General features: G+C 39.4%; 1 protein-coding gene across 3 annotated transcripts in view; it reads left to right on the top strand.

Moving 5' to 3' along the window:
• epha10 (EPH receptor A10) overlaps nt 1-27,941 on the top strand; it is a 437,494-nt gene that overhangs the window by 218,865 nt on the left and 190,688 nt on the right. Inside the window, exon 1 of one of the 3 annotated variants that reach the window (XM_077548083.1) lies at nt 10,520-10,713. The exons of the other annotated variants lie outside the window; for them this stretch is intronic. Within the exon in view, the coding sequence (XP_077404209.1) occupies nt 10,635-10,713 (79 nt within the window). The 5' untranslated portion in view covers nt 10,520-10,634. Of the gene's footprint in view, nt 1-10,519; nt 10,714-27,941 lie in introns of those variants that run through there. 3 annotated transcript variants of the gene reach the window in all.

Below are 27,941 nucleotides of genomic sequence, written 5' to 3'. Positions count from 1 at the left end.
TCGCACAACAGATTAGTTTCACTTTCGCTTTGTCCGTTTGGCGTGCAGACGTTACACTTTCTTGACGGCCTTTTTCTCCGGGGAATAGCAAGTAGCAGACTGTACACACTCCTCCGATGAATATGCATTGGACTCGGGGCACTCTTTGTCGTCCGATTGAACGTCCGCCTGAGCGTTGTGCTCCGTGTTTTCCGGTGTCAGCATCGCTAGCCCGTGAACCTTTATAACGTCGTCATAGCCGCCGCGTCAGTGCTTCCAACTTCGCCGTCAACCTCGGAGTCACCATCATCATCATCGATGATGATCATCGTCGTCATCAATGTGCTCTTTATCGTTGGTCGATATATTTGAAAAAAACGGCTCGACCGTGAGCTGCTTGCAAGCGGCCGCCATTATGGCTTCTTCAGCCATTGTCCCCTCAACACTCTAGCCCCGCCTCACGTCTTCTACTGACGCCCACCCAATCTTGTCAAAAGAGAGTCATCGCTGCCCTCTAGGGGCCAAAAATAGTCATTAGGCTCAATAGACCTGCTTGAAACTTTCACCACAGCTGCGGAAGGCTTGCCTGCACCCGTTTCAAAAAATAAAAATAAAAAATTGGATGACGTCTTTTAACGTCATTGGCGGCCCTCCGTAGGTTTTTACTTGACTTCTTTTAACGTCAGTGGCAGTGAAAGAGTTAATTTTTTTATTTTTTATTTTTATTTTTTTAAACCAGCCGTACACGGAAGCAGGAAGTAGTTGTAGTTCATATTGTGTTTTCAGAAATAGCTCAATTGTGTAATGTTTACAAAAATCATTATTTTTATTTTTAGCAATGGCTTAACAGTCCTAGTTATTAACCATTTTGTCAATATGTGGTCGTCAAGATCAAAGGTCGTATCAGTAGATGCGTTTACTGTTCCAAATGAAAATATTATGAGTTTATCTAATTGGGTTCACTTTTTGGGCAAGCTTAACTCAATTGATAACCTAATGTTAATGTTATGCTATGTTTTGAGCCTTTCAATCTTCACTGAACATCATATTTAGCATTTTATCCCAGAACCAGTTTACAATTGAGAAGGTTGCATACCTGCAATGATCCAGTCCAGGATACTTGAGGTAGCAGAGGACCAAGGTCATAAATCAGTTATAATTTTCCAGTAATTTCTCTCACTGGTTATCATTGATAGTGTTGCATTGACTACACGATGCCATCTGACAGGTCATCACTTTTCTTGATATGATTTCAGTCGTCATAAATACTGATGATCGGGGTGAATACAAACAATTTGACATTTCCTAAAACCGACCTCCATGTTCTGCCCGAGTTTTTGATCCATAATGACATAGTTGTCGCTAGTATGCATGAATGAGTGTGCATGTGTGTGTGAGACAAAGAATACTGCAGCATTACATGTCTGTGGTGATAAATTCCCATCAGTGTCTCCTGGGACATCCAGTCTATGCTGCAAAGTCAAAACATTTTTCACTTTCAGCATAAGGAAAAACAAGTAATGTATATATTGAGGGAGAGTTTGGGGCTTCTCATCCGGCACTGAATTAAGAAGGTGATGAGTGAAGATATTGTAAATAATATACATTAGGCTTCGGGACCTTAAAGTGAAAGTGATATTTATGTTTTATTTTTGTGGAAAAAAGCTTAATGCGCTAAATGTGTGTCAAGTTTGATGACTGAGGTCAAACGTAGTAACCTCAGAGGAAAGTCATTTGTCTCTAGCGGTTAAGTGGTTGAAGTTGTTCATTGCAATGTACTACGAGTCCTTGAAATGTCAGGAATAGAATGGCAAATGAAAACAAAAAAGAGATTAAAACAGTAAGGAAACAACATATCAGTGACGAAAAGAGGGCAACATATATTGAATTCAGTTTCTCTGATCGATACTGAACATTTCACATCTCTAGCATCAGATAATTTTGCTTTAATGTCCGTGCTGACATTAGGACCACGCAGTTTGTGAAAGCCATTTCAGAAATTTATATGACCTTGATGACACTCTTGTAACCCGCAACTAATTTCATCACAAGGACTCATTAGCAGTAATTTCCCTGTTGGCTCTTTAGCATTTTAGCAGGACGCACTGCTCGGTCTTGTGTGCTGCCCGTTTCTCAGATGTGATAAATGTAAACAAATAAACCTTCAATTTGGATCATTGGGATACCCGATGGAATAAACAACTTTGAAAATGCCGTTGTCACTTTCACATCATTTCGATACCAAGTATATAATATAGTGTGATTTAAAAATCAAAAAAATCAAACCATGCGTAAAGGTCATGTTCTCATTTGTACTAATAAAGCAAAAATAAACATTGCAATAAATCCACTTACACATCACAAATTACTATTATACATATTATGGTAATAAAAACAATGCATCCAGTTATATTGTTGAGGCACATCTGTGACCTCATTTTATTATTAAATGTTGGTGTGATTGTGAATAATGCCTTGCAGCTAATCATCTCATAAAGCCAATGAGAATTCACTGCAAACCTTGTGGAATAAAAGCAGTGCAGTGACGTCCGGTCTCTGGTGCCAATTTAAAACACTCAGTCTATTATTGTCGCACGAGCATGGGGACCCGTGTGTGTGTGTGTGTGCGTGTCTATACTATAAGTGTACTCTATATACAGTATGAGTGGGCGTTGATCTCTTTCGAAAGATGCATTAACACCTTTTTACCAGTCAGTGTTTAACGGGTCTCCATTTGGGAATAATAACAGCTATGGTACAATTAATCTGCGGCTTGTATCCGACTGTTATGAAACACACGCTCAACCATCATCTGCTTCCATGTTTTTGTCACCATTCAACGTGTCACCTCAAATTTCCTCCCACCAAACTCCTGTTAGTCCTAAAAAAAGATGTTCTCTTTGTGACATTTCTGCGACAAATTTGGACGCCGTGGTTCAAATCGACTACTGATGAACTTTGAAACCCACAAAACCAGCTGTGATGGAATAACGTAGTATTCAGTAAAGGAATGCAGATGTAATATTTTTAATAGAGCTGTCAAACGATTAATCAGATCTTAGAATTCTGATTAATCACGATTAATCGCCTAATAAAAAAGGCTTTTTTTATAAATGTTTTTATCCCGCCAAATTTGAAGAGCACCGGTGTTATGAGGATGTCTTCAAAATGTTTTGATCCACCGCACACGCTTATCCTCCTCTTTTTCAAATCATATAATTATTTGCATATTTTAAAATGGGGAAAAAAATGACCCCAATATTTGGACATGAACAAATATTTTAAATGTGATACGCAAACATTCATTAAATGCTTTATTTACTTTGATGCATGAAATGATGTGTATTGCTCAAACACAAGCTGTGCTACTTAAAACACGGCCATCCGCTGTCACTCTAAAGAATAATATATGGCCAAAATTAATAGTGCGATTAATCTGCGTTAATTCATGATTAATGCAATATTTTTTGTGATTAATTAATCAATTAACGCTTTAACTTTGACAGCACAATTTTTTTTAGTTTAGTTTTTACAGAGCAAGAGGAAGCCTGAGCCATGAAAATGTTCATAAGAGAGAAAATTCAGATTCTTTGTAAACAGAGTATTAGTCCTTTTTAACAAACAAACACTTTTTTTTTTAAATCAACTTCTACAAAATCAGAAGGAACAAATCCCACTGTTAAAAAGTAGCCTATAGGTGTCTCTCCTTTCTCAATTGGAGTGATCTTGCAAGGTCGCTGGAAAAGCTAATGGATTATCCGTACAATATATGTGTCAGATCATACACATCAAGATTTTAATGGGGAAAAAATATATATACTTATGAAATAGAGGGCTCGAAATTTCTTGCATTTCATATGAAACGTTTGGCGTTATAGAGTTAAATACAAAGGAGGAAGGAGACGAATAGACATCAAAACTGTGATTGGCTCCATCTCACCAATGACCCTGAACAGAATAAAGCAGCATTAATGGATGGGTGGGTGGATAGTATCGTCCCACTCAGTTACGCTGTAAATGTCAATCTGTCTCATTAAGTCCCACTGATTGACTGGCGACCTCACTGTGTGTAGTCTGCCTTTTGCCCGATGTCAACTGAAAACAAATGTATATATTCAATTCTTTACAGTTAATCATATGCATAGAAAATGGAAATCAATGTTTCCTTGGCAAACGCTGTATAACCGAGTGGCATCGTGTCTGCTGTTCATGTGTTGAAATTAGTGGGAGGGGCTTAGAGAGAGCATGTGAGGCAAGTTAGAGCAGGATTGGCCGATGGAGTGCATGAGCATGAAATTGTCACATAATGGACCCCGAGACTGAGCTGCATGTGTGTGCTGAGTGTGTGTGTGACGGTTGCGCTGGAATTGACACAGAGGTGTCCTAGTTTGGCTTTAGCCTCAGATGCTAGTTAGCTAGCTAGCTAGTTAGCACCCATGGTGCTTGTTTTCAGTGCTAGTTAGCTAGCTCCCTAGCAAGCTCCCATGATGCTCGTTTACCTGCCAGGGAGCTAGCTAGCTTGCCTCACATGATGCTTGTTTACCTGCTGGGAGCTAGCTAGCTCTATGGTGCTTGTTTACCTGTGTTAGAAGACTATCTTTGTCTTCCGCGTGTTCGTTGTTGTTCGGGTAGAAAGAATGTTGATTTTCTGAATACAGACTGGAGATCGGTGAACAGGTCCTTCGAAGGATTTATTTTACAGAATATTCCGGACACAAGCAAGTTTACAGACAAATGGCTGCAGTCCTCTCGCAAGTGTGTAGTTACAGCGGACTCACAGCATTCTTATACTATCTTGAAAAGCAGTATCATAAACCACACCCCCCCTCCCCCCAGCCACCAGCGACCAGCCCTCAGCTAAGACAGACATCATTCAATACACATTGACAAATGGCCCTTTGATGTGGAAATATAGTAAGTCTCAGACCTGACGTCACCTAGCATAAGATAAGACTTACAAAGAAATCATACTAACACATTTACCTCAACCACAGACAAATGGTCTATTGTGGAAATAAAGGAGGCCCCCAGACCTCATTCAAACACTCACCAAGCTCTACTGAGGAAATTAAAACAGTTATGACTAAACTAAAACAGTTATAACTAAATCTGAGCAGATGACCCTCAACACCTGCTAGATAGCTAGCTCCCTAGATGCCCGTTTACCTGGTAGGGAGCTAGCTAGCACCCATGGTGCTTGTTTACCTGCTAGGGAGCTAGCTAGCTAGCTAGCACTAGGGGCTAAATCCAAACGGTTGCAGTGTTTTTACTTTCTGGACCTGGATTTGCCTTCTCTGTTCACCTCTGCGTGCTGTCAGGTTGCTTTTTTGTTGTTGTTGTGCCATTCTTTGGTTCTTGTTCCATGTCCTCAGAATTGAAACCAGAATTTCAGAGTCTTTATAATGAATATGAAGTGAGACAGATCATAATGTGGGGGCCTGTGAGAAGGAATGAGAGTACTTTTTAGCATGTTTTCTAGGAGGAGAGGACCATGTTCGTCAGCTTCTACAACTAAAACCACACGTCCACCCACTGGGGTGGATCATTCAGGCTGATCACCCATAATCTGTGCATGAGTGCGAGCTGATATACGGATGTGATCTTTGTAGAGTAGATAAAAGAGGGATCCATCAGTGCAAGGGTGACAACCTCAATAATGGAGCGTGCCATTGGTTAGGTAAAGGGAGGAGAAGTGCCCATTTGCCAAATGATTTTTTTGCTTTAGATTTTGGGCGGTTTGTTTTATAAGGAATCTATGACTTTTTATTAAGTTGTCATTCACAGGCTGGTGGTCCAAATTAGAGTGCTACACAGTGGAGGTTTAATATCATTAAAGTGATTCATTAATTTGTTTCTTCTTTTTTTTGGGTGCCTAAGCTCTTTCATCAAAAGCAGAAAATAAAATAAAGCTTTACCCTATTGTCCTTTTGCACGTAACGTCACATACACTCATGGGAACGCCCCCTACTGGACGCTGGATGGCAGAAGAGCCGCTTGCCTGTATTGTAACCATTGAAACCAACTCGTACAGTGTAAAGTCCTTTATCTGATCGATTATCTATAAAATGGTCATATCTTGCTGTATTCATGAAATTACTCCGAGCTTGCCACTACGATAGTCATTTGTTCCATGCTAGTAAACATAGTAACATAATATCATCACATCGTTTCAATATAGAACGGACTGTGTAAAAATAAATCAGTTAGCATAATAAACAAGTTTTACTTTTGCATTACGAGGTATTTTGTCCCCCGGGGTGTGAGCGTAGCATCTCGTCCTAGAGACCCAGCCAGCGAAAAGCTTTTGAATCAGCCCCGGTGTAAGGAGGAGAGACGGTATTGACTACATAATGATATAGGTTGGTGCGCTGTGAATTCCGGCAAAGTCGGCGATTTGATTACCTTGGTAAAAACAGCATGCAATAAAAGGTAAGGGGCTGTTTTCAAATTAGTAAAATCTCCAACTTAAGTAAATATCGCGCTCTATGAGTCCCGACTAAATGTGCGACCTCGACTGACAGGCGACCTTCGGTTGAAGTAATAGATGCCATGGCTCTATGGGCAATAATAACTTTTAATTTGTAAAATAACAGTCGCTAAGTCATTAAGTCGCTCCGGATCACGTCCACTTCCATTCAACAATCATTTCCTTCCGCCGTCCGTCATAGGGCAGTCACGTGATCTCGTGACGTCGGTGCAAATGGTCAAAAGGGTCAGTTTTGTAGAGTACATTTTTACTTTTTTAGTCTATTTGGTCCCACTCTAAACGGAGTAACATTTGCACTTGGAAGAGAGTAAATTTTACTCAAAGTATTTTCAGTGTGTGTATGAGAGAATTTGCCTAACCCATGAAAAACCTATTAAATATTTTCCACTCAGAAATTCAAAGTCAATATTGCAAGGAGTGATTTTTGACAAAAAATTTACTAGTTTATTTAAAGGTGCATTGTGCAGTGTAAAAATGTAACATTAAAGCTTTTTCTACATCACGCATGCTTCACTAATGCCCAGATGAGTACGAAGAGCCCTAACTGTTTTACTCTGACTGCATCTATCAGCTTTTATCTTCCCTTTATAGTAGTGTGCGGACCCTGCACACTCCACAGTTTCTTTGGAGAGGGGCAGGGCTCCGACCCTCGAGGACCGCAGTTTGACATCCCTGGAATAGACTGCTTTGAGTAAATTTTACTCTACAGAAGTCAGGAAACTAAAATGTGAAGAATATGAACGGAATATAAATCTAAAACAATAAACAGTATATATAATTATATATATATATATATATATATAATAAAATATAATGTGGCTTGATTTTTAGGACTGTTAAGTGTGTTTGTTACAATTTGCAAAGTCATTTAGTCGAAATTGTTCATTAAATGGAAGCATATGAGGATTTGATAATGATTTCTAATCACGGGAAAGCAACCCCATGAGGTAGTGGAGTTTTCTTTTTTTCTTTTTTTAAATATAATGACACACAAACTGCAAACAATTGTATACTGAATGATGATACATTTCACACCGTATGTATTAAATTCAGTTACTTTTGTATTTTCATTGATATAAATCATTTAAAACCACACTAAATGATAGCCTTTTTATTGAAGTTTATCTTTTTGTGTTACCTCACAGCAATCTTTGGAGACAGTCTTTTGATAAATAATAGTAATAATAATAAAATATATGTTTTATAGCCTGGACTTGTACCCCAAATATAATATAATATAATGCACATTTACATTTTAAGCAATGCTTTCTCTCAGCCCCCAGAATGATTGAACCCCTTATTTCCATTCACATCACAAGTTTTCTCTTTGGAAAAAAATGTCGATCAGTGGTTGCAGGTTTTGAGGATGACTTGTGTGAGGGATCAATTCAGGGCAAAGTTGCGCACATTTTTGTGAGTTGGGTCGGCAGCGATGACAGCGCAAGACAGAGTGGCTGACCTGGAAGTGGAGCCACATGATGCAAACCCTTGAAACAGCATTTTCTATCTCTTTAACTGTCTTGCTCTACTGATTCTTAAGAGGTACAAGCAAAGCAGTGAGAGAGGTTCGATAATATTTGCTTGGTGGGAAATACGCCAAACATGTCTTCTCACTTTAAGGAGCATTCAGTCAATATTCACTTGAGGAAGCGGCCAGTCCCATAATAGTGATATGGTCTCAGAAATTGTATTGTTGTTGTTGTCAGAGGGATTGAAAATGTTCATTAGTAAATGCAAACAATTTCTAAGTACAAAAAAAACTAACAAATTCCATTACCATTTGAAACATAACAAAATACAGTTAGAAATCGCATATTGTATACAATTTGCATACCTCTCGTGGATAGTGCTCACACACAGCTTGAAATGCTAACATTAGCATATTAGCATTTGTGTGGCTTGCTCTGGGCATTGCAACATTATATTTCACAGTCCCCAATTAATTGCTACAGTCTTTTTTTGTGCCCCCCAGTTTCTCCTTTTCAAGACCACTACCACATCCTACTGTATAAGTTGTATTATAACATGACAGGGAACATCACGTGAACTAATAAAAATGTGGGCAAATCTCTTCAAAAACACCGTGTATATGTCTCGGTTTCTACACGGTCCAGATTTGGGGCAGCAGAAAGATCCTCCTATTTGCATCCAAGGATTTGCAATATTTTCGATCATTCATCATCGTAGTGTAGACAAAACAGAAGGAAAACATTTACAGACTGATTTTGGTTGCAGAAAAAGCATATCTTTTGAATTGGATGTAATGCATGAAGCCAATTACAATAACTTTTCCAAGATGTTTGCGTTTGATATAATATGACTGCTGGGTTATTTGATGACTAATGTGACTGATTGTGGTTGCTAACAAGCTATCATATTTTAACTATTGTTCATTTCCAAACTTCTGTGTCACGCAAGCTAAAGGTTTAGGATGACATACATCAACAATGCAAAGACATTTCTAGATGTCACATTTAGCATGCGGCACATCCTACCAAGTTAGCAAATCTGTCAAATCGGTTATGATGTGTGATTCTGCTTCACCTCAGTCCTGCGGGTTTACTTGTTGCCAATTTCCAATCGCAAGCTGTTCTCAACGCTCAGTTCTATCCACTGAAACTGGCAGGTCATTACCCCCCTTGGCCACAATGCAAGATGAATAAATTCCTCTTTTATCCCTCTACAAATACTATTTAGCTAAGTAAAACAGAGCGCGGGTTTAATCAAGGACACCACACACGTATTGATATTTGCACCGCCAATTGTAGATCTCTCCCCGCAAACCAGGAGGCTGACGTAGTACCCAGACTGGCCTTTGAGAGGCAGCATGGTGCCACAGGGCATGCAAGGTCGCTGGAAATAACAAAAGAAGAAAATACAGACTAACAGCAGCTACATTGCGGTAGCAAATATTGAACATATTTTAACCAAGGTTGATATAGTTAACAAAAACTAATGAAAAAAATGAACATTTTAAACCCATTTTCGTTACCAAAATAATAATAATAAAAAAACACTAAAGCAAGATAATATCAGTTTTCATATTTGTTAATTCTACCAATACATATGCGCTTAAATGTATTACTTTTTGGCGATCCAGTAGAAGGTAGTTCAAGGTCGTCATTTGGAAATTGTAGTTTACTTCATTTTATTTCCTTTTTTTTTTCAAGAAATAAACCAAAAATAACAACAACAAATTTTTTGGGGGAAAAAAACTAATACAAACTAACAAACCTGCTCTAAAAACTCATTAAAACCAACTGAATTTAAGTAAAAACCACAAAAATAGCTATTATGAAAAAAAATCTAATTATTGCAACTGATAAAAAAATAAAAACGCAACATTCTTTTGAGAAAAAAATTTAACTAATAAAAACTAACAAACGTTAAAAAACAACAAACAAAAAAACTTGGCTATTCTGAAAAATCTCAAATTATTGCAACTTTGATCTCAACGTTTACGATTGATCTTAATCTTTAATTTATATTAATTATTATTGAATTAACGGATTGAATATTATAATATCAATTCAAATGCTGGAGGTGCTGAACTAGGGCTACACATATTTCTGACGGGGCTGTTGCCCCTCCCCCTTTCCCCAGTCCAGGTGTAGCGCCGCCCCTGTCGGAGATTTCTGGGAATTGAGCTTTTGCTGGTTTTAATTGTGAGGGATAGAAATAGCTTTAATAAATAAATAAACAATAAATAAATATATAAGCTACTTATATGATCTCAATTTCAGAGAATGCATTTTTTGTTGTTGCGTGTTAATTTAAACACTTCATGGGCTTTCTATAGCTTGTACATTTTCCTGATGAGTGCATTTCAGTGGCAGTGGAGCAAAGTCACGCTGTGGAGGATTCTACTATAGTGGGAACACCTGGCGCAAACCCTTCCATGCGCTTGCCCTGTGATTGGTCGAGCCTCCCGCACGCTCGGCTCCAGCCCTTTCATCATTGCGCCCCTTATCTGTCAATCGGCCCACCGAGCCCCTCCCCCGAGGTATGAAATAAGCCGTGCGCCTGCCACATTGGAGCACAATTTGCCCAGACCAGACGGCTTCGGCTCCGATCGAGCCGGGAGTGCGCCTGCCTCTGCTGCGGAGCTTTACGCGCGGCCAGACCGGAGAGAGATGACAAGAGCCCCGCGGAACTGGCCAGACAAAACATGGATCTCCCTAAAACCATGATTTCGCTGCTTTGGATATTAACGCTGAGCCTTTTGGAAGACTCTCACGCGGAGGAAGGTATGTATAGAAATGGACTTGATGGACTCATTTGGAGCTGCTGTGAGCAACAGACAGATGCCCGCTTGTTGTTTGGAGAAAGCAGGTGCATCCGCTCCAAATGTTGAGCAACTTGGATGCGAACTGAAACAGGGCATTTTTTTTTAAATAGGTGCCCTTTTGTAGACAAGAATGTAAAAGCGGGTTTTACGCATTGTGTGCGCTCAAAGCATTTAATGAGTTTGTTGCTGACAGTTTGCAGAAAGACAATTACAAGCAAATCATGTCAAGTGCGTCAGAACGGATTTGAATTTAAACGGATGCAGTTATTTTCTTGCGTTTAAATTGATTAGAATGCAAAGTCTGTTTCCAATCTGAATTACGCGGTTTGAGTCATTCACAGCATCTTTTGTGCAACTGGTTTCTTTGTCTTCTCACTAGCCCGTGCTGCGTTCACTGCTTGTTTGTTCATATTTATCCCCTGTTTAAATACTTTGGAGCACTTTCCCCCCCAGTGTGTTGTTGCTGTTGCCATAAACTGAGGTGGCTCCTATATGCTGCGTTTGAGCAATTCAATATGATGGAACAAGATTCAATGGATGCTGATATGAGATTTGGTTGTGGTTTCTTTATTGCTCCTCTGATGTACATACAGTATGTGATAGAGAGAGATTTTTTGGGGGGGGGTTTAAAATGTAAAAATTTCGGTATTTTCTTATTTCAAGGTATCGATACTCGCAAAGGCGCCCGATACCAGTATCGGACGCCCTTTTGTGGCTGTTTTACGATCAGGAACTAGAAATTAGAAGAATAGAAAATTGCTATTAATGTAATGCATTCAAATGCAATATTTCGATGCGGGACTTTGGTAAAGGTGACTTCTCAAGAGTTTAGTACTGGTATCAGTCTGGAAAAAAAACTGTGGGATTGAACATCTCTAATTAAGATCCAGTGTAACACAGATCTATATCAAAATGACTTAAACTCAATAATTCTAAAGAATAGATTAGAGATGCCACTACTTATTAACAATGTCTTCCCATTAAGATGTAGTTTAACTCGCAACCACAATAATCAACATTTCTGCTTTAATACATCACATTATACTAGAATACATCATGCAAGTGTGCCTAATGAAGTGGCCAGCGATATCTCAACTCAGTTGCACAGATGCCAGAACATATTTGATACTTACCAACGGCCATACATCATAAACTACTCAAACACGCAACTCGGGATTGAATACACGCACTTACTTGACACGTACAGCGCATGCCGCGCTCGCATGCAAGCTTGCTCGCGAAGCACTTGTGCGCACCCATGATTGAAGTAACAATTTCCGAACTGCCGCTGAAGAGATCTCTTGGGCACGCACATGTGGATACACATGTTGGGAAGAGCAATCAAACCAGCACTTTTGCACGCTTGCACGCACTTGCACTTCAGTAGCAGTTAGTATGGAGCTTCATCGCCACATTGAGTGTCAGCTGTTTTTAGAAGAAAATCTTTATTTGTAGATGAACATTGAACGAGTTAAAGTACGGGCTAATTTTCTTGGCTTAAGAATTTATTATTATTATTTTATTTTTAATTTTTACATGAATATTGGACCAGAGAAGCATGAACTTTAAAATATATATACTGTATATATTTTAAGGCTAGTAATCGATTATCAAAGTAATCTAATTATTTCAGTTAATCGTTTACTTGCGTACAGACCTTACTTAATTCCAAATTGTCAAAATGCTCAGAATTTAAGCCTCTCAAAGCATACTTTAGATCTTGGGGTTGAATCTGCTTTTATTTTGAAAAACAAGGATCAACATGTTTGTGTATTTTCTGCAGACAAAAATTCAAACCTGTTTTCATATCCGATTCATCGATTAATCAATGAAATAATCAAAAGATTAATTGATTGTTAATCATAAGTTGCAGCCCTAGTATAACATACATTTTTCCTTGCTTGTCTGCATGCATACTATCAAAAAATTTGATCATTTACAGATAGTTTTAATCAATGTAATCCTTTTTGTTAGTTGCACTACATTCCCATTTCACGCTCCCCTATATGCCAGCTGTATGATGATGGTCTGACCCAGCTGAGGTGGCCGAGCCGGGCGGCAAGCATCGCCCCCAACACAGTCAATCCAGCCACTCCCCTCCCTTTCAGGCGGCTTTTCTCATTCCCCACACCTCACCACTAACACACCTTGGCATCTCATCGGGCTCTCATTTACTTCCACATGCCTCCGTGCCTGCCCTCCCTCCCTCCCTCCCCCTCGTCCATCCATCCCTTCTGCACAAGGCGAGCCGCTTGCAGAACAATAAGCGCACAGCGAGGGCGAGGATTGGCGAGATTGAGGCTGTGTACGGGACCTTGCTGTTAGCGTGGCTGGTTTTCCATGATTCCTGGGTTGTCACGCGAGAGTAATTTGAGGGATTTTGCTGGGCTTTGCGCATGCACTGGTGTTCACATGCGGTCTTATTATACAGTACGGATATGCGGCCCAATCCTTCCCTATCACGTGAGTTGGGATGATCATTTCCACCAGGATGCATTGTGGGACCATGAAACATTAATTCCTCCTGCTTGGCCTTAAATGGAGTTCCTAAAGTAGAACTGTGAATCTGGTGGCCCTACCAGTTGGCTAAGATTTAAAAAAAAAAAAAAGAAAAAAAGACAAATATTCTGCTGTATTCTACACAGTAAATTTTACTCTTAACTGATCATTTTTGGTCCCACTCTAAATAGAGTAAAATTTACACTTGTAAGAGAGTAAAAAAACAAAAACAAAAAACTCACTCAATTGTTTAGGAACAAACCCACAATTTCAGGTTGTGCATTTAGTAAATTTTACTCTTAATTGAGCGTATTTGGTCCCACTCTAAATAGAGTAAAATTTACACTTGTAAGAGAGTAAAAAAACAAACAAAAAAACTCACTCAATTGTTTAGGAACAAACCCACAATTTCAGGTTGTACATTTAGTAAATTTTACTCTAAATTGAGTGTATTTGGTCCCACTCTAAATAGAGTAAAATTTACACTCAAAAGAGAGTAAAAACAAATAAAAGTCACTCAGCTTTTAGGTAAAATTTACTAAATTTACAACTTCAGGTTGTAAATTTAGTACATTTTATTCTAAATTGAGCTTATTTGGTCCCACTCTAAATAGAGTAAAATTTACACTTGGAAGAGAGTAAAAAAGCAAAAACAAAAAACTCACTCAATTGTTTAGGAACAAGCCCACAATTTCAGGTTGCACAAAATTTACTCTAAATTGAGCTTATTTGGTCCCACTCTAAATAGAGTAAAATTTACACTCGGAAGAGAGTAAAAACAAATAAAAGTCACTCAGCTTTTAGGTAAAATTTACATTTTATTCTAAATTGAGCTTATTTGGTCCCACTCTAAATAGAGTAAAATTTACACTTGTAAGAGAGTAAAAAAAAGTCACTCAAGGGTTGAGGAACAATCACAGCCAAATCTACTCCCTATATCACTCCTGTCAGCTGGAATCTTCGTAAGTCCGAGACCAAAAACGATGCTTATAATCTCCTCTTGGGTATAAACAAACGGTAGGAGTGGCAAAGCTCAGGTGGTAGAGTTGGCAGTCTCCCAAGCTGAAGGTCGTGAGATCGTTCCTCAAACCTTGAGTGACTTTAAAAAAAATATTAAATAAAGAAATATTGTAGAGTGGGAACACATAGACTCAGTTTAGAGTAAAATTGACTGTGTACTTCTCTTAACACCTGTTGTTGAGTTTGGAGGTTTACTGATGTCTAGACAGTTAACATTTATTTTTGTGCAGTTTATATGGGGCATATACAGTATTTCCTGAAAACTCTGGCCAAAGTCATAAATATGTGACTTTTTTTTTTTTCAGGTTTAGAGGTCTTACTCTACTTTAACGACTCAACATCTAATTGATTTAGCCTAAGCAATGTTTTGACTGCCGAATGTTGGTGCATAGGTGAGCCTGTAAGCTCAGCCATCTTTCACTCTCACAATGGGGACATCTTTGCCGCAGCATATTTCCATAAGCCTCACTATCTGCTCTCATCTGACAGAAATGATCCCACTGTGGGAATATTTTTAGCCCCAGAATATATACATTTCCATCTTCCCTAGCATGCTTGGTGCACTTACTGTACAAAAGAGAAAAAAAAATCAGAAGGGAAATGAGAACCAAATCTGAGGTTTCATTATTTATTTTTTTTTATAAATGTTCCACATAGTGACAGATTGATTTCCAACTCCCATCTCTCATAGTATATCACGTCGACCCTTTTAAAGCAGCAGCAGTGGCACAGTTTCAACATTAATTGCAGTATCCTTAATTGCTGCGATCTAAATAACTTCAAATGTGAATTATTCATCTGTTAATGTGCCAAAAGAGGCTGTTTTGTAAAAAATGTATGCCACTTTTATGTTGACAATTTGTTTCTTCTGCCCCCAAGTGGCAACAATGGAGTCCTTTAAAGGTTATTTTCAAACAAAGTGGTGTCATGCTGTATCTTGATTTGCCGTCTCCGTTTAGTGACAAATGCTGAGACTTGCACTTTCCATATCAACAGGGACTAATTGTGATACATGCAAGGTTATTTTCACTCACCCGGGTCGGATGGGCGGGATGTTATGGACGGCGATGTGTGCGGCTTGCTCGGTTCGATAACGCTGACCTCTGTGAAAATGAAAGGTCAAAGCGATTTGTGCTGATGACGGGGCATAGCGGGACGACGTCAATAAATCGGGGACAGTTGGAGTAAAACGAAAGAGGACATTCAGTCAAATATTCGAAAAGGGCAGAGGAACAGAAGCGTAAGGGGAATAACCGCCGAGCGCGTTGAGGGAATTGTAAGCTGCCACCTCTGCTTTCTGTCATTGCTCTTGTATGTTGCGTGTAATCAAGCAGTCCGGGTGTTCCTGCGAGTCAGTGCGGGCCGGTCAGCCACATCCTTATTTACTTCCCAGTCCACTCTCAAGACATCGACTGAGACTGATGGACTGATAAATTGCATGCGTGTAAAGGAGATGCTGTGTGACTATTGGAAGCCAATAGGCTGACGTGAAGGCCTTTGTTCTTGGTAAAGACTTTAGCATCAGCAGGCACTTATGCTTGGAATGGCAAGAAGAACGAATCAAGCGGAGATGAGGGGAAAAATGGGCGTGAGAGCGAGTGAGAGTAAAGTTGGTGGTGGTGGTGGCGGTCGTTACAGCTGTATTGGACAAAGTCGCATGTAATTATTATATTAATCATTATCATTATCACTAATCTTACTTTTTACTCACTTTTATGACTACATTATAATTCTTTGGATTTAAAACATCATCATCTTCTCAGCATGCTAAGAAGCTCTGTGATTTCATGTTATGATTTTTTTTTTATTGAATAAATTTGCTGGCGGAAAAAAGAATTAAGTAAATTGTCAGGCCAACTAAGGCTGAACATTTTCTTGATTTATAAAGACAAACTAGTAATGTGATCACACTTATGTCAATCTTAGACTAGCTTAACAATTAGCATGGCTTCTCTGTCTTTCCTCATCATAAACATACTTGTGTAGCTCGTTCACCGCCACGAGGAGGTACTACAAGCTAGCCGAAACTCGTTGTTGGCTAGCTTGTGCGACATACTGTACTATAAGTAGCGCACCTAGCTTGCATGGCCGTTCAGCCTCTTCTGGCCTTAAGACGAGAGGGGCACAATCTTAGATTAGTTTAGCAATTAGCATGGCTTCTCTGTCTCTCCTCGTCCTAACCATACTAGTCGACTTAAGAGTGACTCTTCAACGTGTTAGTCGCACTACAAGCTAGCCGAAGCTCGTTGTTAGCTAGCTTGTGCGTACTGTACTATAAGTAGCGCACTTAGCTTGCCTCGACCTCAGACAACCTGAGGTAGGTGACGTTCAGCCTTTCCTGGGACTGACTGCGGTTGATTCTAAATTTTGTTGTGGAATGCGCTTATTTTGAACCTTGAAGTATATTTCCTTTTGATTTTGTGTGAATTCGCTCATTTTGCTCCTGTGTCTTTTGTTGGTCTACTAATGGATTAGAATGATATAGTTGGCAGACTTTTCAGTGCTGATGTCGCTAAAGTTGATACAATTGCTTGGAAAGAGTGTAACTGCTAAGTAAAAAAAAAAAAAGGCAATGACAATCAACCTAACAGGGTTTATGATCTGTAATTAAACTTAAACTCTGAAATTGTAGATTTTGCTTTGCTGAATCAGCCTTTTATAGCTTATTCTTATTTCAAAAGACCGAAATTCAGTTGCTGAGTGACCTTAGGAACTCTAACTTGCTTGATATTAAGACACAGGCTGTCACGTTTTTTTGAGTCAGGGATAAGCTTTAACGCCAATTGTAAAAACTTTGTGTTCGTGCGTTGCGTGTGTGTGTCTTTCCCCCAGACAAAAGTGGTCCAAAAAACAGTCGTACATTTACGCTTTATGGCTGTTTGACAACCTGAATTGTAAAATCAAATCAAACCTTATTCTATATTTATGTTTGTATTTTTTACAAAGCGAGCATCATATTTTCTTTTAGAGTGTTCACTTTGGGTAAAGTAGGCAAGGTCATCCATCATGTTTTAAAACCTCCGGCTGCAGCAAAGGCAATATCGAGCCCCGTAGTCCCGATCTCGTTATGCAACCGTCATGTGAGCTGACAAGAGAAGGTTTTGCTTTGTTCAAACGTGATGCTCATACATTTTCGCTATGTGGACCTTTGTACCAAAGTGGCGAGAGAGATGAGGCTTCGTCTACAAAATGTGCTTTTAATATGTATAATCTTGTGGTATGCAACATCATATTGTGCTTGAAAATCTCATGTTCCGCCGTCTCAATAGACTCCAATCATTTCCTGTGTCAGCGCCTGCCTTCGTTACTCGGGCTGAGACTGGACGACCCGTGAAAGTGACCTCATAATGTACTTTTCATGTCCACTGATTCTCCTTTACCATTTTCTGAACTCTTGGCACATGTTAGCAGAACTGAACAGACTGGAGGAAGAAAGATGTCAAGCACAGTAACATATGTACATCCTACTTTTTGCAGTCATGTTTTCTTGTTCTGGCTGCCAATTGAATCCATGTTTTAATGCTCAAAACTTAAGCCTTTCCATCGCTTTGGTAAAGGGCAATATATGTCTTGTCCAGTCTTCCTATTCCTGTTCCTAATTAATGGCTTGCATATTTTAGTTTAGCTTTCGTACTGTGCTAGGTTGTTTCTGTCGTCAACTGTTTGTCTACCCTTTCGGCATCCGTTTCTTGGAACATTTATTAGCATGTATCCCAATGCATAGCCTTCAAAGTGACATGTATCCTGATATTTTGTACTAGTTTAAATACATTTTTATGAAAACAGTCACACGTGTACCCAAATAACATTTTTATTATGCTGGATGGCAAAAACGTTTTTTTTTTTTCAACACTGCACTGCACAGAAAAGAGCAGCTTTCAGAGGCGGGCAGGAAACTGTATGAATGATTGTGAAATATCGATTCTGACACCTTGGTATCGATACATGATACAAGAGGCCCGCAACGATAGATTCCTGAATCGATTTTTTTTGAGCACACTCCTAATAGATGTAGTCTTCACAGGAAAAACACGTCGGAAAATGAGCGTCGGAAAATGAGCGTCGACACTCAGCGCTATTTGTTGTCTCGTATTCCAATACTTTTCATAATTTGTTTGCTCTAACAAAAAGTGGTCTAAGTCGGGTTTCAGAGCCAGATTTAAAGCCCTGGTAATAAACTGTCATTTCATAGTAAAAATGAAGGAATTGGCCTCACTATTGTATACTTTTCGTGAGCAGCTTGACTGACACTCGTCAAGTGTTTACCATCCAGTGCTGCTGCCCAGGAGTTTAGTGCCGTCTTTTGTCTTTGCTTGTAATCCCTCCACCCGTCTACACTGAGTAGTGGTAATGACTGTCATGTTGGAAATGTGTCCGGCAGGGCCTCATAAACCATTAACCCTCATGTCTCAAAAACCCCCATTAATCTTCCTGAGGGGTGTTTGACCTTTCAAACTCATTAACCAGCAGCCGGCAGGGCGGACAAATGCGAATGTATGCATAAGATACAATACTTAGTCAATTTTATACAATCACAAACTCACAGGTGAAGGGTAAATGCATTGATGTTTACCTGAGTGGAAGTGTCGTCTTTACCAGCTCCTCTCCTCCTCCCCATCACTTTCCTCTTCATCCTCTCGCCTCCTCATCGCGCGGGCTTGGTCAGCGACCTGGAAAATTACCCGACCTTTTAATACACATCTTCCCCCGGTGATGAATAAATACATAAATCGCGTTGCCACGGCTCAGCCAGTTTTACGATAGCCATCCTGACCAACACCGAACCCCCCGCAGTTTTCCCACCCATACACCTAATCACACCTCCACCTGCACCCTCTCCGACATGGACACGGAAGAGGAAAGCAAGGCGTCTTTGAAGTGATAGAACCCCGTTGCGATGACTATCCATAATGAAAGGGTGTTAGTGGCTGGGCTGGGGCCCGGCGACTGTGCATAAGAGGGAGCAAACAAGCAAATGTAATAAGGGGGACTGGGCGAGGTAGGTCAAGACACCGGCATGGAAGCTACTTTTCTCAGTTTATCAGTAGGCAAGGGCAGAAGGCTGAGAGCACAGTAGGTGGGAGAGGATGTAACTGAGCAGTGTGGGACCTGTTTCACCTAGTTGATTAGAATTCTGTAATGGCCTTTTGGAGTAGGGGGGGCGGGGAGTAAAGAAGTGCAGCAAAGACTTTGTATGCACATATGGAATGGTGGACCAACTGCTAAGAAGCCTGAAAATTGAGAGGTTTTACACTCTCAAAGTGCCCTTGAGCAACACCCCAAACTTCTTCGTTCTCGGGGTGCTTTGTCTATGTGACGTCATTATTGAATTCACTATTGTATCATAATTACGTATGTCTATATTCATTTTACCCTATATGCTCCAGTTTGTGCAAAGTGCCATTATTTTTTGGCCTTTTGGTAGGCTGCTATTTAGCGCACTGGCCCAACCAAGCATCTTAAAGGGAACTCTGCCCATTACTAGCTCGTTTTTACGATACATAAGTAAAATGAGCCAAAATTTGGCTCACTATTGGAAGTGTGAAATCTAAGTCATTTCTAAATATATTTTTACTTGTGACCACTCAAAATGTTCAGTGGCATCAGACCTATCCATACATGTACAATTTTTATTTGTTTGTTTTTGATGCCCTCTATGGACAATAAAAGCAATATTGTCCTAAGAGCACAATTAACTATCATCTGTGTATATATGTAAAAAAACACATTCAAATTGGAATATCCACGCACGCACGCACACACACACACACACACTCATCACACGTATGCACGTCACAGTTACTGGGTCCACACACGCTTACAGGCCTGAACTCTTGTTCCCAACCGTGCTTTCTTGTTTTGGTATAAGAATGGCGACATAGGAAGCACATAAATCAGCTCAACCAAAAATGATAATTAGCTGTCTAACGCCATCTGGTGTGTAATGGCTTATGACTATAAAGTATTTTTTCCTCCCTACGTTTACAGTAATTTCTGGACTATAAGGCGCACCTGACTATAAGCTGCACTAGCTACATTTGGGGAATATTCGAGTTTATTACACATATAAGCCGCACCTGGCTGTAAGCCGCAGGTGTTTTAATGTTAACGCACCGGGTTCCCGCTACTTTTGTTTCCATAATGAGGGCACAAATTGTCTCGCTCTCGTTTTGTCTCTCCTACTGTATTTGGGCTCACTTGGTTTGTTTTGCTCTGCCTGACGCTCTTACGCATTCTTTATAGTGCCCCCCCTTGTGATCTGATGGATAAGCCGCACCTTTGTATTAGCCGCAGGGTCAAATGCAAGTGAAAAAAGTAGTGGCTTATAGTCCAGAAATTACTGTAGTTGATGCCCCAGTGAAGGGATAAATTGGGTAATCACGGGAAAATGCACTACAACACATCGGGTGTACAGTGCATCAAAAAACATAAAAACATTATGATTTAATAATGGGAGTCAATGGGCCAAAATGTTGACCTTTTTACTCATGTACTATAAAAATGTGTTTCCCACATATGATAATAACAATAATAATTTAGAAATTTTGGACGGTGCCATTTTGAACTTCAACATGTTTTGAACAATTGGGTGCCATTTTAGCTCACTCAGTGATTTTTTTCATATGCTTTATATTTGATAATAATAATAAATAGCAAAAAGCCACAAATTTGACACTTTCCTTATGAGGGCTAGCATTTAAGCACATTCCATTCACATTCCAAATTGTATACAGAGTGAATTTTAATGAGTGTTTCCCATATAGTTCAATTACTCGGGTCTGAAACTGCCGACGGGTTTTTGAACTGTGTCTGTTTCACCCTTGGTTTAGTTTGTGCTCAGTGAAAGTTCCAAGTTGACCAAAATTTGTCACATCAATCAATGTGACATTGTTCTTTTCTCTTGCTGGTACGTGAGCACTAGGCAGTAGGAAGGGATAAGCCAGTAGCGGCAAAACAAATGCACACCAAATAGAGCAAAACTGATGATCTTTTATTTGGACAATCTCACAGGCATACATAGCATATAAATAACACCTCTCTTCATCCTGTAAGCTGCTGATGCTATCGCCAATATCTTTGCGCTACTGCACTCGCTGTATCACATGAGTAGAGCCGACTACACTGCTATCTACTCCCAGAGATACTAAATACGATATTAATGATAATAACAATTTGAAAATGTAACACTATCTATTTGGAATTTAATCATGATTTATAGGTAAACCGGAAACTGTTTGTCCCTAATGCACTTTGCACGCAACATGGTTGGTGGTTGTATGTGAGTTTCTTTCTGATTGCTCCTGGCCTCTAGATCTGGCTTTGAATATTTGTGTGCACTTTTGTATGCATACTCGGCAGTGATTGCAATCAGCGTGATCAGTGCAATGTGGTCTGTGAGATGCGCACCACCCGCGTCTCGGCGTCCTCTCAGCCGTAAATGTTGCTATCCTGTTTGCAAGCCAATTAGTCTGCCAGTCAATCAGTTAGTCAGATAACCAGCCGGCTGGATGTCAGATGACCGGGGCGCTAAGTCACCTCTACGACAATTGGTCAAGAGGCTAGTTAGGAAGGCGGTAAATTGCAACGCCAATCAGCAAATAAAAAATGATGATGATGATGATTAGGAGCAGCAGAGAGAAGCCAATCATTGTCAACACAACAGTGAGAGCACAAAAGGCATACCTTTCCGGTGCCTGCTGTGTTTCTAATTGCTAAATGCACTGAGACCTCACTGAACTGTGTTTACCTCCATTCATCATTATTATTCTGTCCGGTATAACAAGTGTTACCCTGTTCCTACAGCAACATACAGATACAGCAAAACAAATGCATCGTCTTGGAATGCTACCAGTGCAACTGTTAAATTTCTTATGGTGATATTCAAATAAGATACGTCGAATATTGAAACAGAGACAAATATAAATATAAAGTGACTGCTGTAGCTACTAGCCAGCAAGCTAAATATCTATGTCTCTGTCTGTCTGTCTGTCTGTCTGTCTGTCTGTCTGACAGGAGCATTTTGCGTCTGAATAGCAAAACTGAGAACCCCTACTTACGCTGCACCAGCTAGCTAGCAATGAGTTTCGGCTGGCTACCAGGTTACGTAAATATTTTCTATAAAATTTTATAAATTTTAGTGAATAACAATAAGCGACATTTCTGACAAGTATTGATCTCACGTAGGGATGACGAGTAGTATAGAAGCTAAAGAAGCCATGCTAATTGTTAAGCTATGCTAAGATTGACATGTAATTATGAAACAACAGAACTAAGTGTTTGGGTGAGCTTTTTCACTTTCTAACTATCTGTTTATTATTTTTTTACTTACTTGGAATAACACTTAGCATTTGCACTATTTCCATGCAAATCAAAGGCAAAACAAGATTCTGCATAGAAAACCACTAAATTGCTGTAAACACACATCAGTGACTTTTATCAACTTCACACAGACCAGGACTTCTGCCAACAAATATTCTAATCCATTAGTAGCCCAACAAAAGTTGCAGGAGAAAAATTTGTCTGGCAAATTAGCACAAAAATCAAGATGTAATATATTTCAAGGTTAGAAATAAGTGGTTTGGCATTGCAGTTCGCTAGGCAAAAAATAGCATTTTATATCTCATCAAAACACACTGAACAGCAAAACAGCTGAGACGGTCCCAAAAATATTTCTGGGCTGGACGCACAGGGGTCACCTACCACGGGTAGTTGGGGCTCAACGCAAGCTAGGTGTGCTACTTACTCTTAGCTAGCAACAAGCTTTGGCTGGCTACTAGTGTGACTAAACATGTTGAAGAGTAGAAGACTTCTAAATCAGTAATCCTCGCCTCTGTGGCAGCGAACAAGTTTCACTTCTGTCTAGTATCGTCTTCACAAAGGGATGATGAGGAAAGACAGGGAAGCCTTTCTAAATGCTAAGCTAACCTAACATTGACACGTAATCAATTTGTTTTTTGTCGAGCGATAGTTGGTAGTGTTAGATATTAGTAACATTTAAATTCTTTATTTCCATATATTAACCATTGTTATACATTATTAACAATTTAATTCTTTATATTAACCATGTCGAAATGTTTTGTAGATGTGAGGTAGTGTTGAACTCAGTATAATTTGACCTTAAGCTGGAACATATTGTTTGGTCTAAAAAATTCCTTCTCAGTGTTCTGTGCGAAAACACACATTACTACAAATGAAAGGAGAGGCGGTCTGTTTAACTATAAGAAGCCATTTTACACGCGGAAGAGACACATTCAGCACTCTGAAATTCCACCTGTTACGTGATGTTTGGAGCCTGTCACGATGTCCAGAGATCTCTGTTTTTTTTTTTTTTTAATAAATCATCTTGCAAAGGTGTTTTTTCTTACATTAAATCTGTCTTCAAATTTTGGAACACGCAAAGAGGACAAATATTTTGTTATTCCTCTTCAGTAGCTACAGTGTTTGATGTACATTAAAATTTTGAGAAGAAACTTGTTAACAAATATTTTTTTTGTTGCTAGACAACATGTAAGTATTAAAGAAGAGGCAATTCTCTTTCACCTGCTTTTTTTTTTTCAATTATTGCAAATACCATTTCAGTTTATGTCTACACTCTGACATTATTACAATTTTTTCCCAGTAACTGCTTTTGGTGCAGCATATAGCTGAACAATATCTACGGTTATTACAGCATTTTGAGACGTATTGAGCATTAGATGACACGTGCGCGCTGTTCATTCTCACAAGAATCGGTTTAAATGTGCTGTAATTGATTTGGCCTCGCGTTGAATACATTTGCAGTGTGTTTGCCGAGTCCGAGCAGCTTTTTTGTGTTTGTGTGTGGTAGAGTATTAAGTACACCTTTTCACGGATAAATTGATTTTAATGGGGTTACTGAGGGTTATTATGAGGTTTATGGAGGTGTGCTCAATTTATTTTTGTAAACTATGGCATGATGTTCGTGTTTGTTTCTTTGCTGTTGTGTTAGGGGGATAGTTCTGCTTCTGAATTCTGCTTCTGCACAAGAATGATGTCTTATATGATAGTGTAGTGGTTAGACATGTATGGTTGTTCTCTCAAGGTCAAGTTGAAATGGTTTAGCACAGGAGGTGGCGGACTTGATCACATTCTCTTCAAGTGTTCTTTCCATCTGTCCCACTCTCTTCTTCTCTTAACTCTGTCACAATTAAACCGGGCCGTGTTTCAAGGATTGAGTGGATCGAATTAATGGCGAATTACCTACATCTACCAGGTCTCGAGTTGATAGTAGTACGGAGGAGTTAATGTAATGGACTTTGCTGGAAGGTCATTTGAAGGAGCCTACCATTAAATCACTAAATGCCGCTAAAGCGCTCAATGAATCCTATTCATTGGCAGGGATTTACATGAGAGTGCAAATTGGCTCCCGGCTTGTGTGGTGTAATTGTTTTTTTCCCATGCTGTGGAATTTCTCTTCAGCACTCAAGACTTTAATATTGACATGCAGGATCATATCTGATCTATTTACATACCTCGAGTGCCATCTGATCACAAGAGAATAGCACTAAGTAAAGGTGTGAATGTATAATCTGATTATTTGGCCTGATCCACATTGAGTAAACACATAATGAACTGGCATACAGTATTTACACAGGACTTATTTTTGCCAAAGAGACAATATTTTACGTTTTACAGCTACGGAATATGTGCCGCCAGGATTTGTAACAGGTTTGTAGGTCAAATCTATTTTATTCTCGTGGCCGGTCAAAAATGACCCAACCAATCAGCATATGTTTGGGAAGATTGAAACCTTCTTCTTCTTCTTCAATTTTTTGTACCCTTTTACCCACTTGAACACTGATGTGTCCAGAGGAAACAGAAATTGAGAGCCGGTCACAAGTTTCTGTAGAGTATATTTAAGAGTATATTTTTTGTCTCTTTTTTTTCTGTAATGGATTTTCTGGCTGAGTCAGAAACGGAGATTTTGCCTTAACCTTGAGGATGTTGGCATCAGTGCACTTAGTTAAGAGTGGACATGAACAGTTGACTTGGAGCTGACAGTCTCCTGAATTCACCTTGTAACATAAGCCCGATGATTGGCAAATTGCTTGCAACCGTCCCATGTTTCAAACAGGGTTTACCATTGGTCACTGGGCAGCACTTTGTTGTCAACATTTGCCCTTCACTTGGCTGCGATTACGAACCTTCTGCTCAGTGAGGTCATGTGACTACAGCAGTTGAATGTGTTTTCTGACCTGTGACTTGGAAAGGTTTGAGTTCACGTGGTGAAACGACTGCTTCGCTACCTGACAACATCCCGAAACAGAGGCTGCAAAATGTTTTTTTTTATTTTGGAATCCTAGGATGAAATTAACTACTTGTACCAGTATTTAAGTATTTTTTATAAACCTCAGTTTAAAAGTCTTGCTGTCTGGCATTGTGGTTGAAGCCCGTTCAAGCTTTCCTGACAAGGGCAGAAGAAATGCAAGGGGGGGACGACGATTGAAATGCAGTTCGGGAGGACAATACTGAATCTAATCTGTTTATACAACCTCACCTCCAGCCTCCCTCCTGTCCCCTCTAATTCTAAAGTAGACAAACAAATATACACATTAATGCATAAACACACTCACTCACACACACATACACGCGGGCAACGTCTACACTTTATGAAATGAACAGAGGTCCTTTGCTTATCTTGCAGGCGGAATCTGGAAAAATGGAAGCGTTGCATTTGCATTTTAATTTGCCCTCAATCAGTGATTGTGTTTGGTGTTGCAGCGGAATTGCCTGGTGTTTGCTCCTCGTCCCTTCCATGAGGGACGGGCAGTAAATTCAAATCTGGAGATGAGGCTGTTTCTTTTGCTCAATTTCTCCTTGTCACTCATTCTGCATCACTGTCACTCTCTCTCTGTTTGTTTTCTACCACTGCTCTGCAATTTTATTCCTTGCTTATTTACTATAACCTTGCATTTTTGTTTTTCTCCTTTTTTTTTATCACTCTCTTCATTTCCTACCTTATCCCACCACACACACTTCTCATCTCCAGGACAGCAAATGCACAGATTTCATTAGCGATGCCATGTGCTGTGCGAGTTCCAGCACTCATGGAATTACGACCCCAGACTCTCTTCATCATCTCAACCCTCTGTCATGTCATCCCTCTTTACAAACACCCATCCCCCCGCCCTCTACCCACTTCCCTACAGCCATCTAAAATATGGACTAAAACTGTCTGTGACAGACGGAGGACCTACTTCAGCAAACTGCTCCTTAGAGTCCAGAAGGTTGGACTCACTTGGCCTGTTAAATACCGTAATACAGTACAGTAGACCCCGGCTATATCATGGCTCAGATTTAGCAGCAGGCTACTTGCAAAATTCTTATTGGCATACATATTAATTATAGTGGTGGATTCCCCCACTATATTGTGGTATCCAAAGGTTTGGTTGAATAAAAATGTTTATGTTGCAGCATCTTTTCCCCATCCTATGTAAAACAGTAACTCATGATTACCAGTAATAACTAGAGCTGCAAGTGGCTATAAATGGTCCTCACAACCCCGGCCACGTTGGGGTCCTGGCACATAATCCTAATCCTAATCCTAAAGTTTTCACCCAGGTTTAGACCCTCAAAAACATCATAATTTTTTTCTTTTTAACCCGTGGGCAGTATTTTATTTTGAAATGACTTGGTCAGAACCAACAAAAAGGCAAAAAATGGTCACAATAACGCATAGGGGTTAAACAGTGCATCGCCACGGCAACAGTGTGCGATTAAATCATTAAAAAAAAGCTCTGAATAACTGTCATCTTAAACATTTTTGGATGAAAAACCCACAGTTTGAAGACAATCAAATACATTTTCTAGGAGGAGTTTGAATTTGTGACCTCTTTAAATATGACCGCTATAAAAGGCCAAAAAATTCCAAAGTAAAATTAAAATGGTGAACTTCTTGTTAGGTTTAGCATATGGCTCCACAATACGTTTTTGTACAGTAGGTCTTGACCTGTTAAATGTGTCGTAATAAAACTTTCAGGGACACTTTTGAGTCATTTATTTTGAAAACCGCACAATAAATCTCCAAAATATGAATTTTGATGCCAAAACAAAAAGCCAAAAAATGGTCACAATAACGCATAGGGGTTTAACAGTGCATCGCCACGGCAACAGTGTGCGATTAAATAATTAAAAAAAAGCTCTGAATAACTGTCATTTTAAACATTTTTGGATGAAAAACCCACAGTTTGAAGACAATCAAATACATTTTCTAGGAGGAGTTTGAGTTTGTGACCTCTTTAAATATGACCGCTATAAAAGGCCAAAAAATTCCAAAGTAAAATTAAAATGGTGAACTTCTTGTTAGGTTTAGCATATGGCTCGACAATACTTTTTTGTACAGTAGGTCTTGACCTGTTAAATGTGTCGTAATAAAACTTTCAGGGACACTTTTGAGTCATTTATTTTGAAAACCGCACAATAAATCTCCAAAATATGAATTTTGATGCCAAAACAAAAAGCCCAAAAATGGTCACAATAACGCATAGGGGTTAAACAGTGCATCGCCACGGCAACAGTGTGCGATTAAATAATTAAAAAAAGCTCTGAATAACTGTCATCTTAAACATTTTTGGATGAAAAACCCACAGTTTGAAGACAATCAAATACATCTTCTAGGAGGAGTTTGAGTTTGTGACCTCTTTAAATATG

The sequence above is a fragment of the Vanacampus margaritifer genome, chromosome 17, assembly GCF_051991255.1.
Source record: "Vanacampus margaritifer isolate UIUO_Vmar chromosome 17, RoL_Vmar_1.0, whole genome shotgun sequence".
Taxonomy (NCBI): domain Eukaryota; kingdom Metazoa; phylum Chordata; class Actinopteri; order Syngnathiformes; family Syngnathidae; genus Vanacampus; species Vanacampus margaritifer.
The sequence above is the reverse complement of the archived record's forward strand: the minus strand, read 5'-3'. Positions and strand labels throughout refer to the sequence as shown.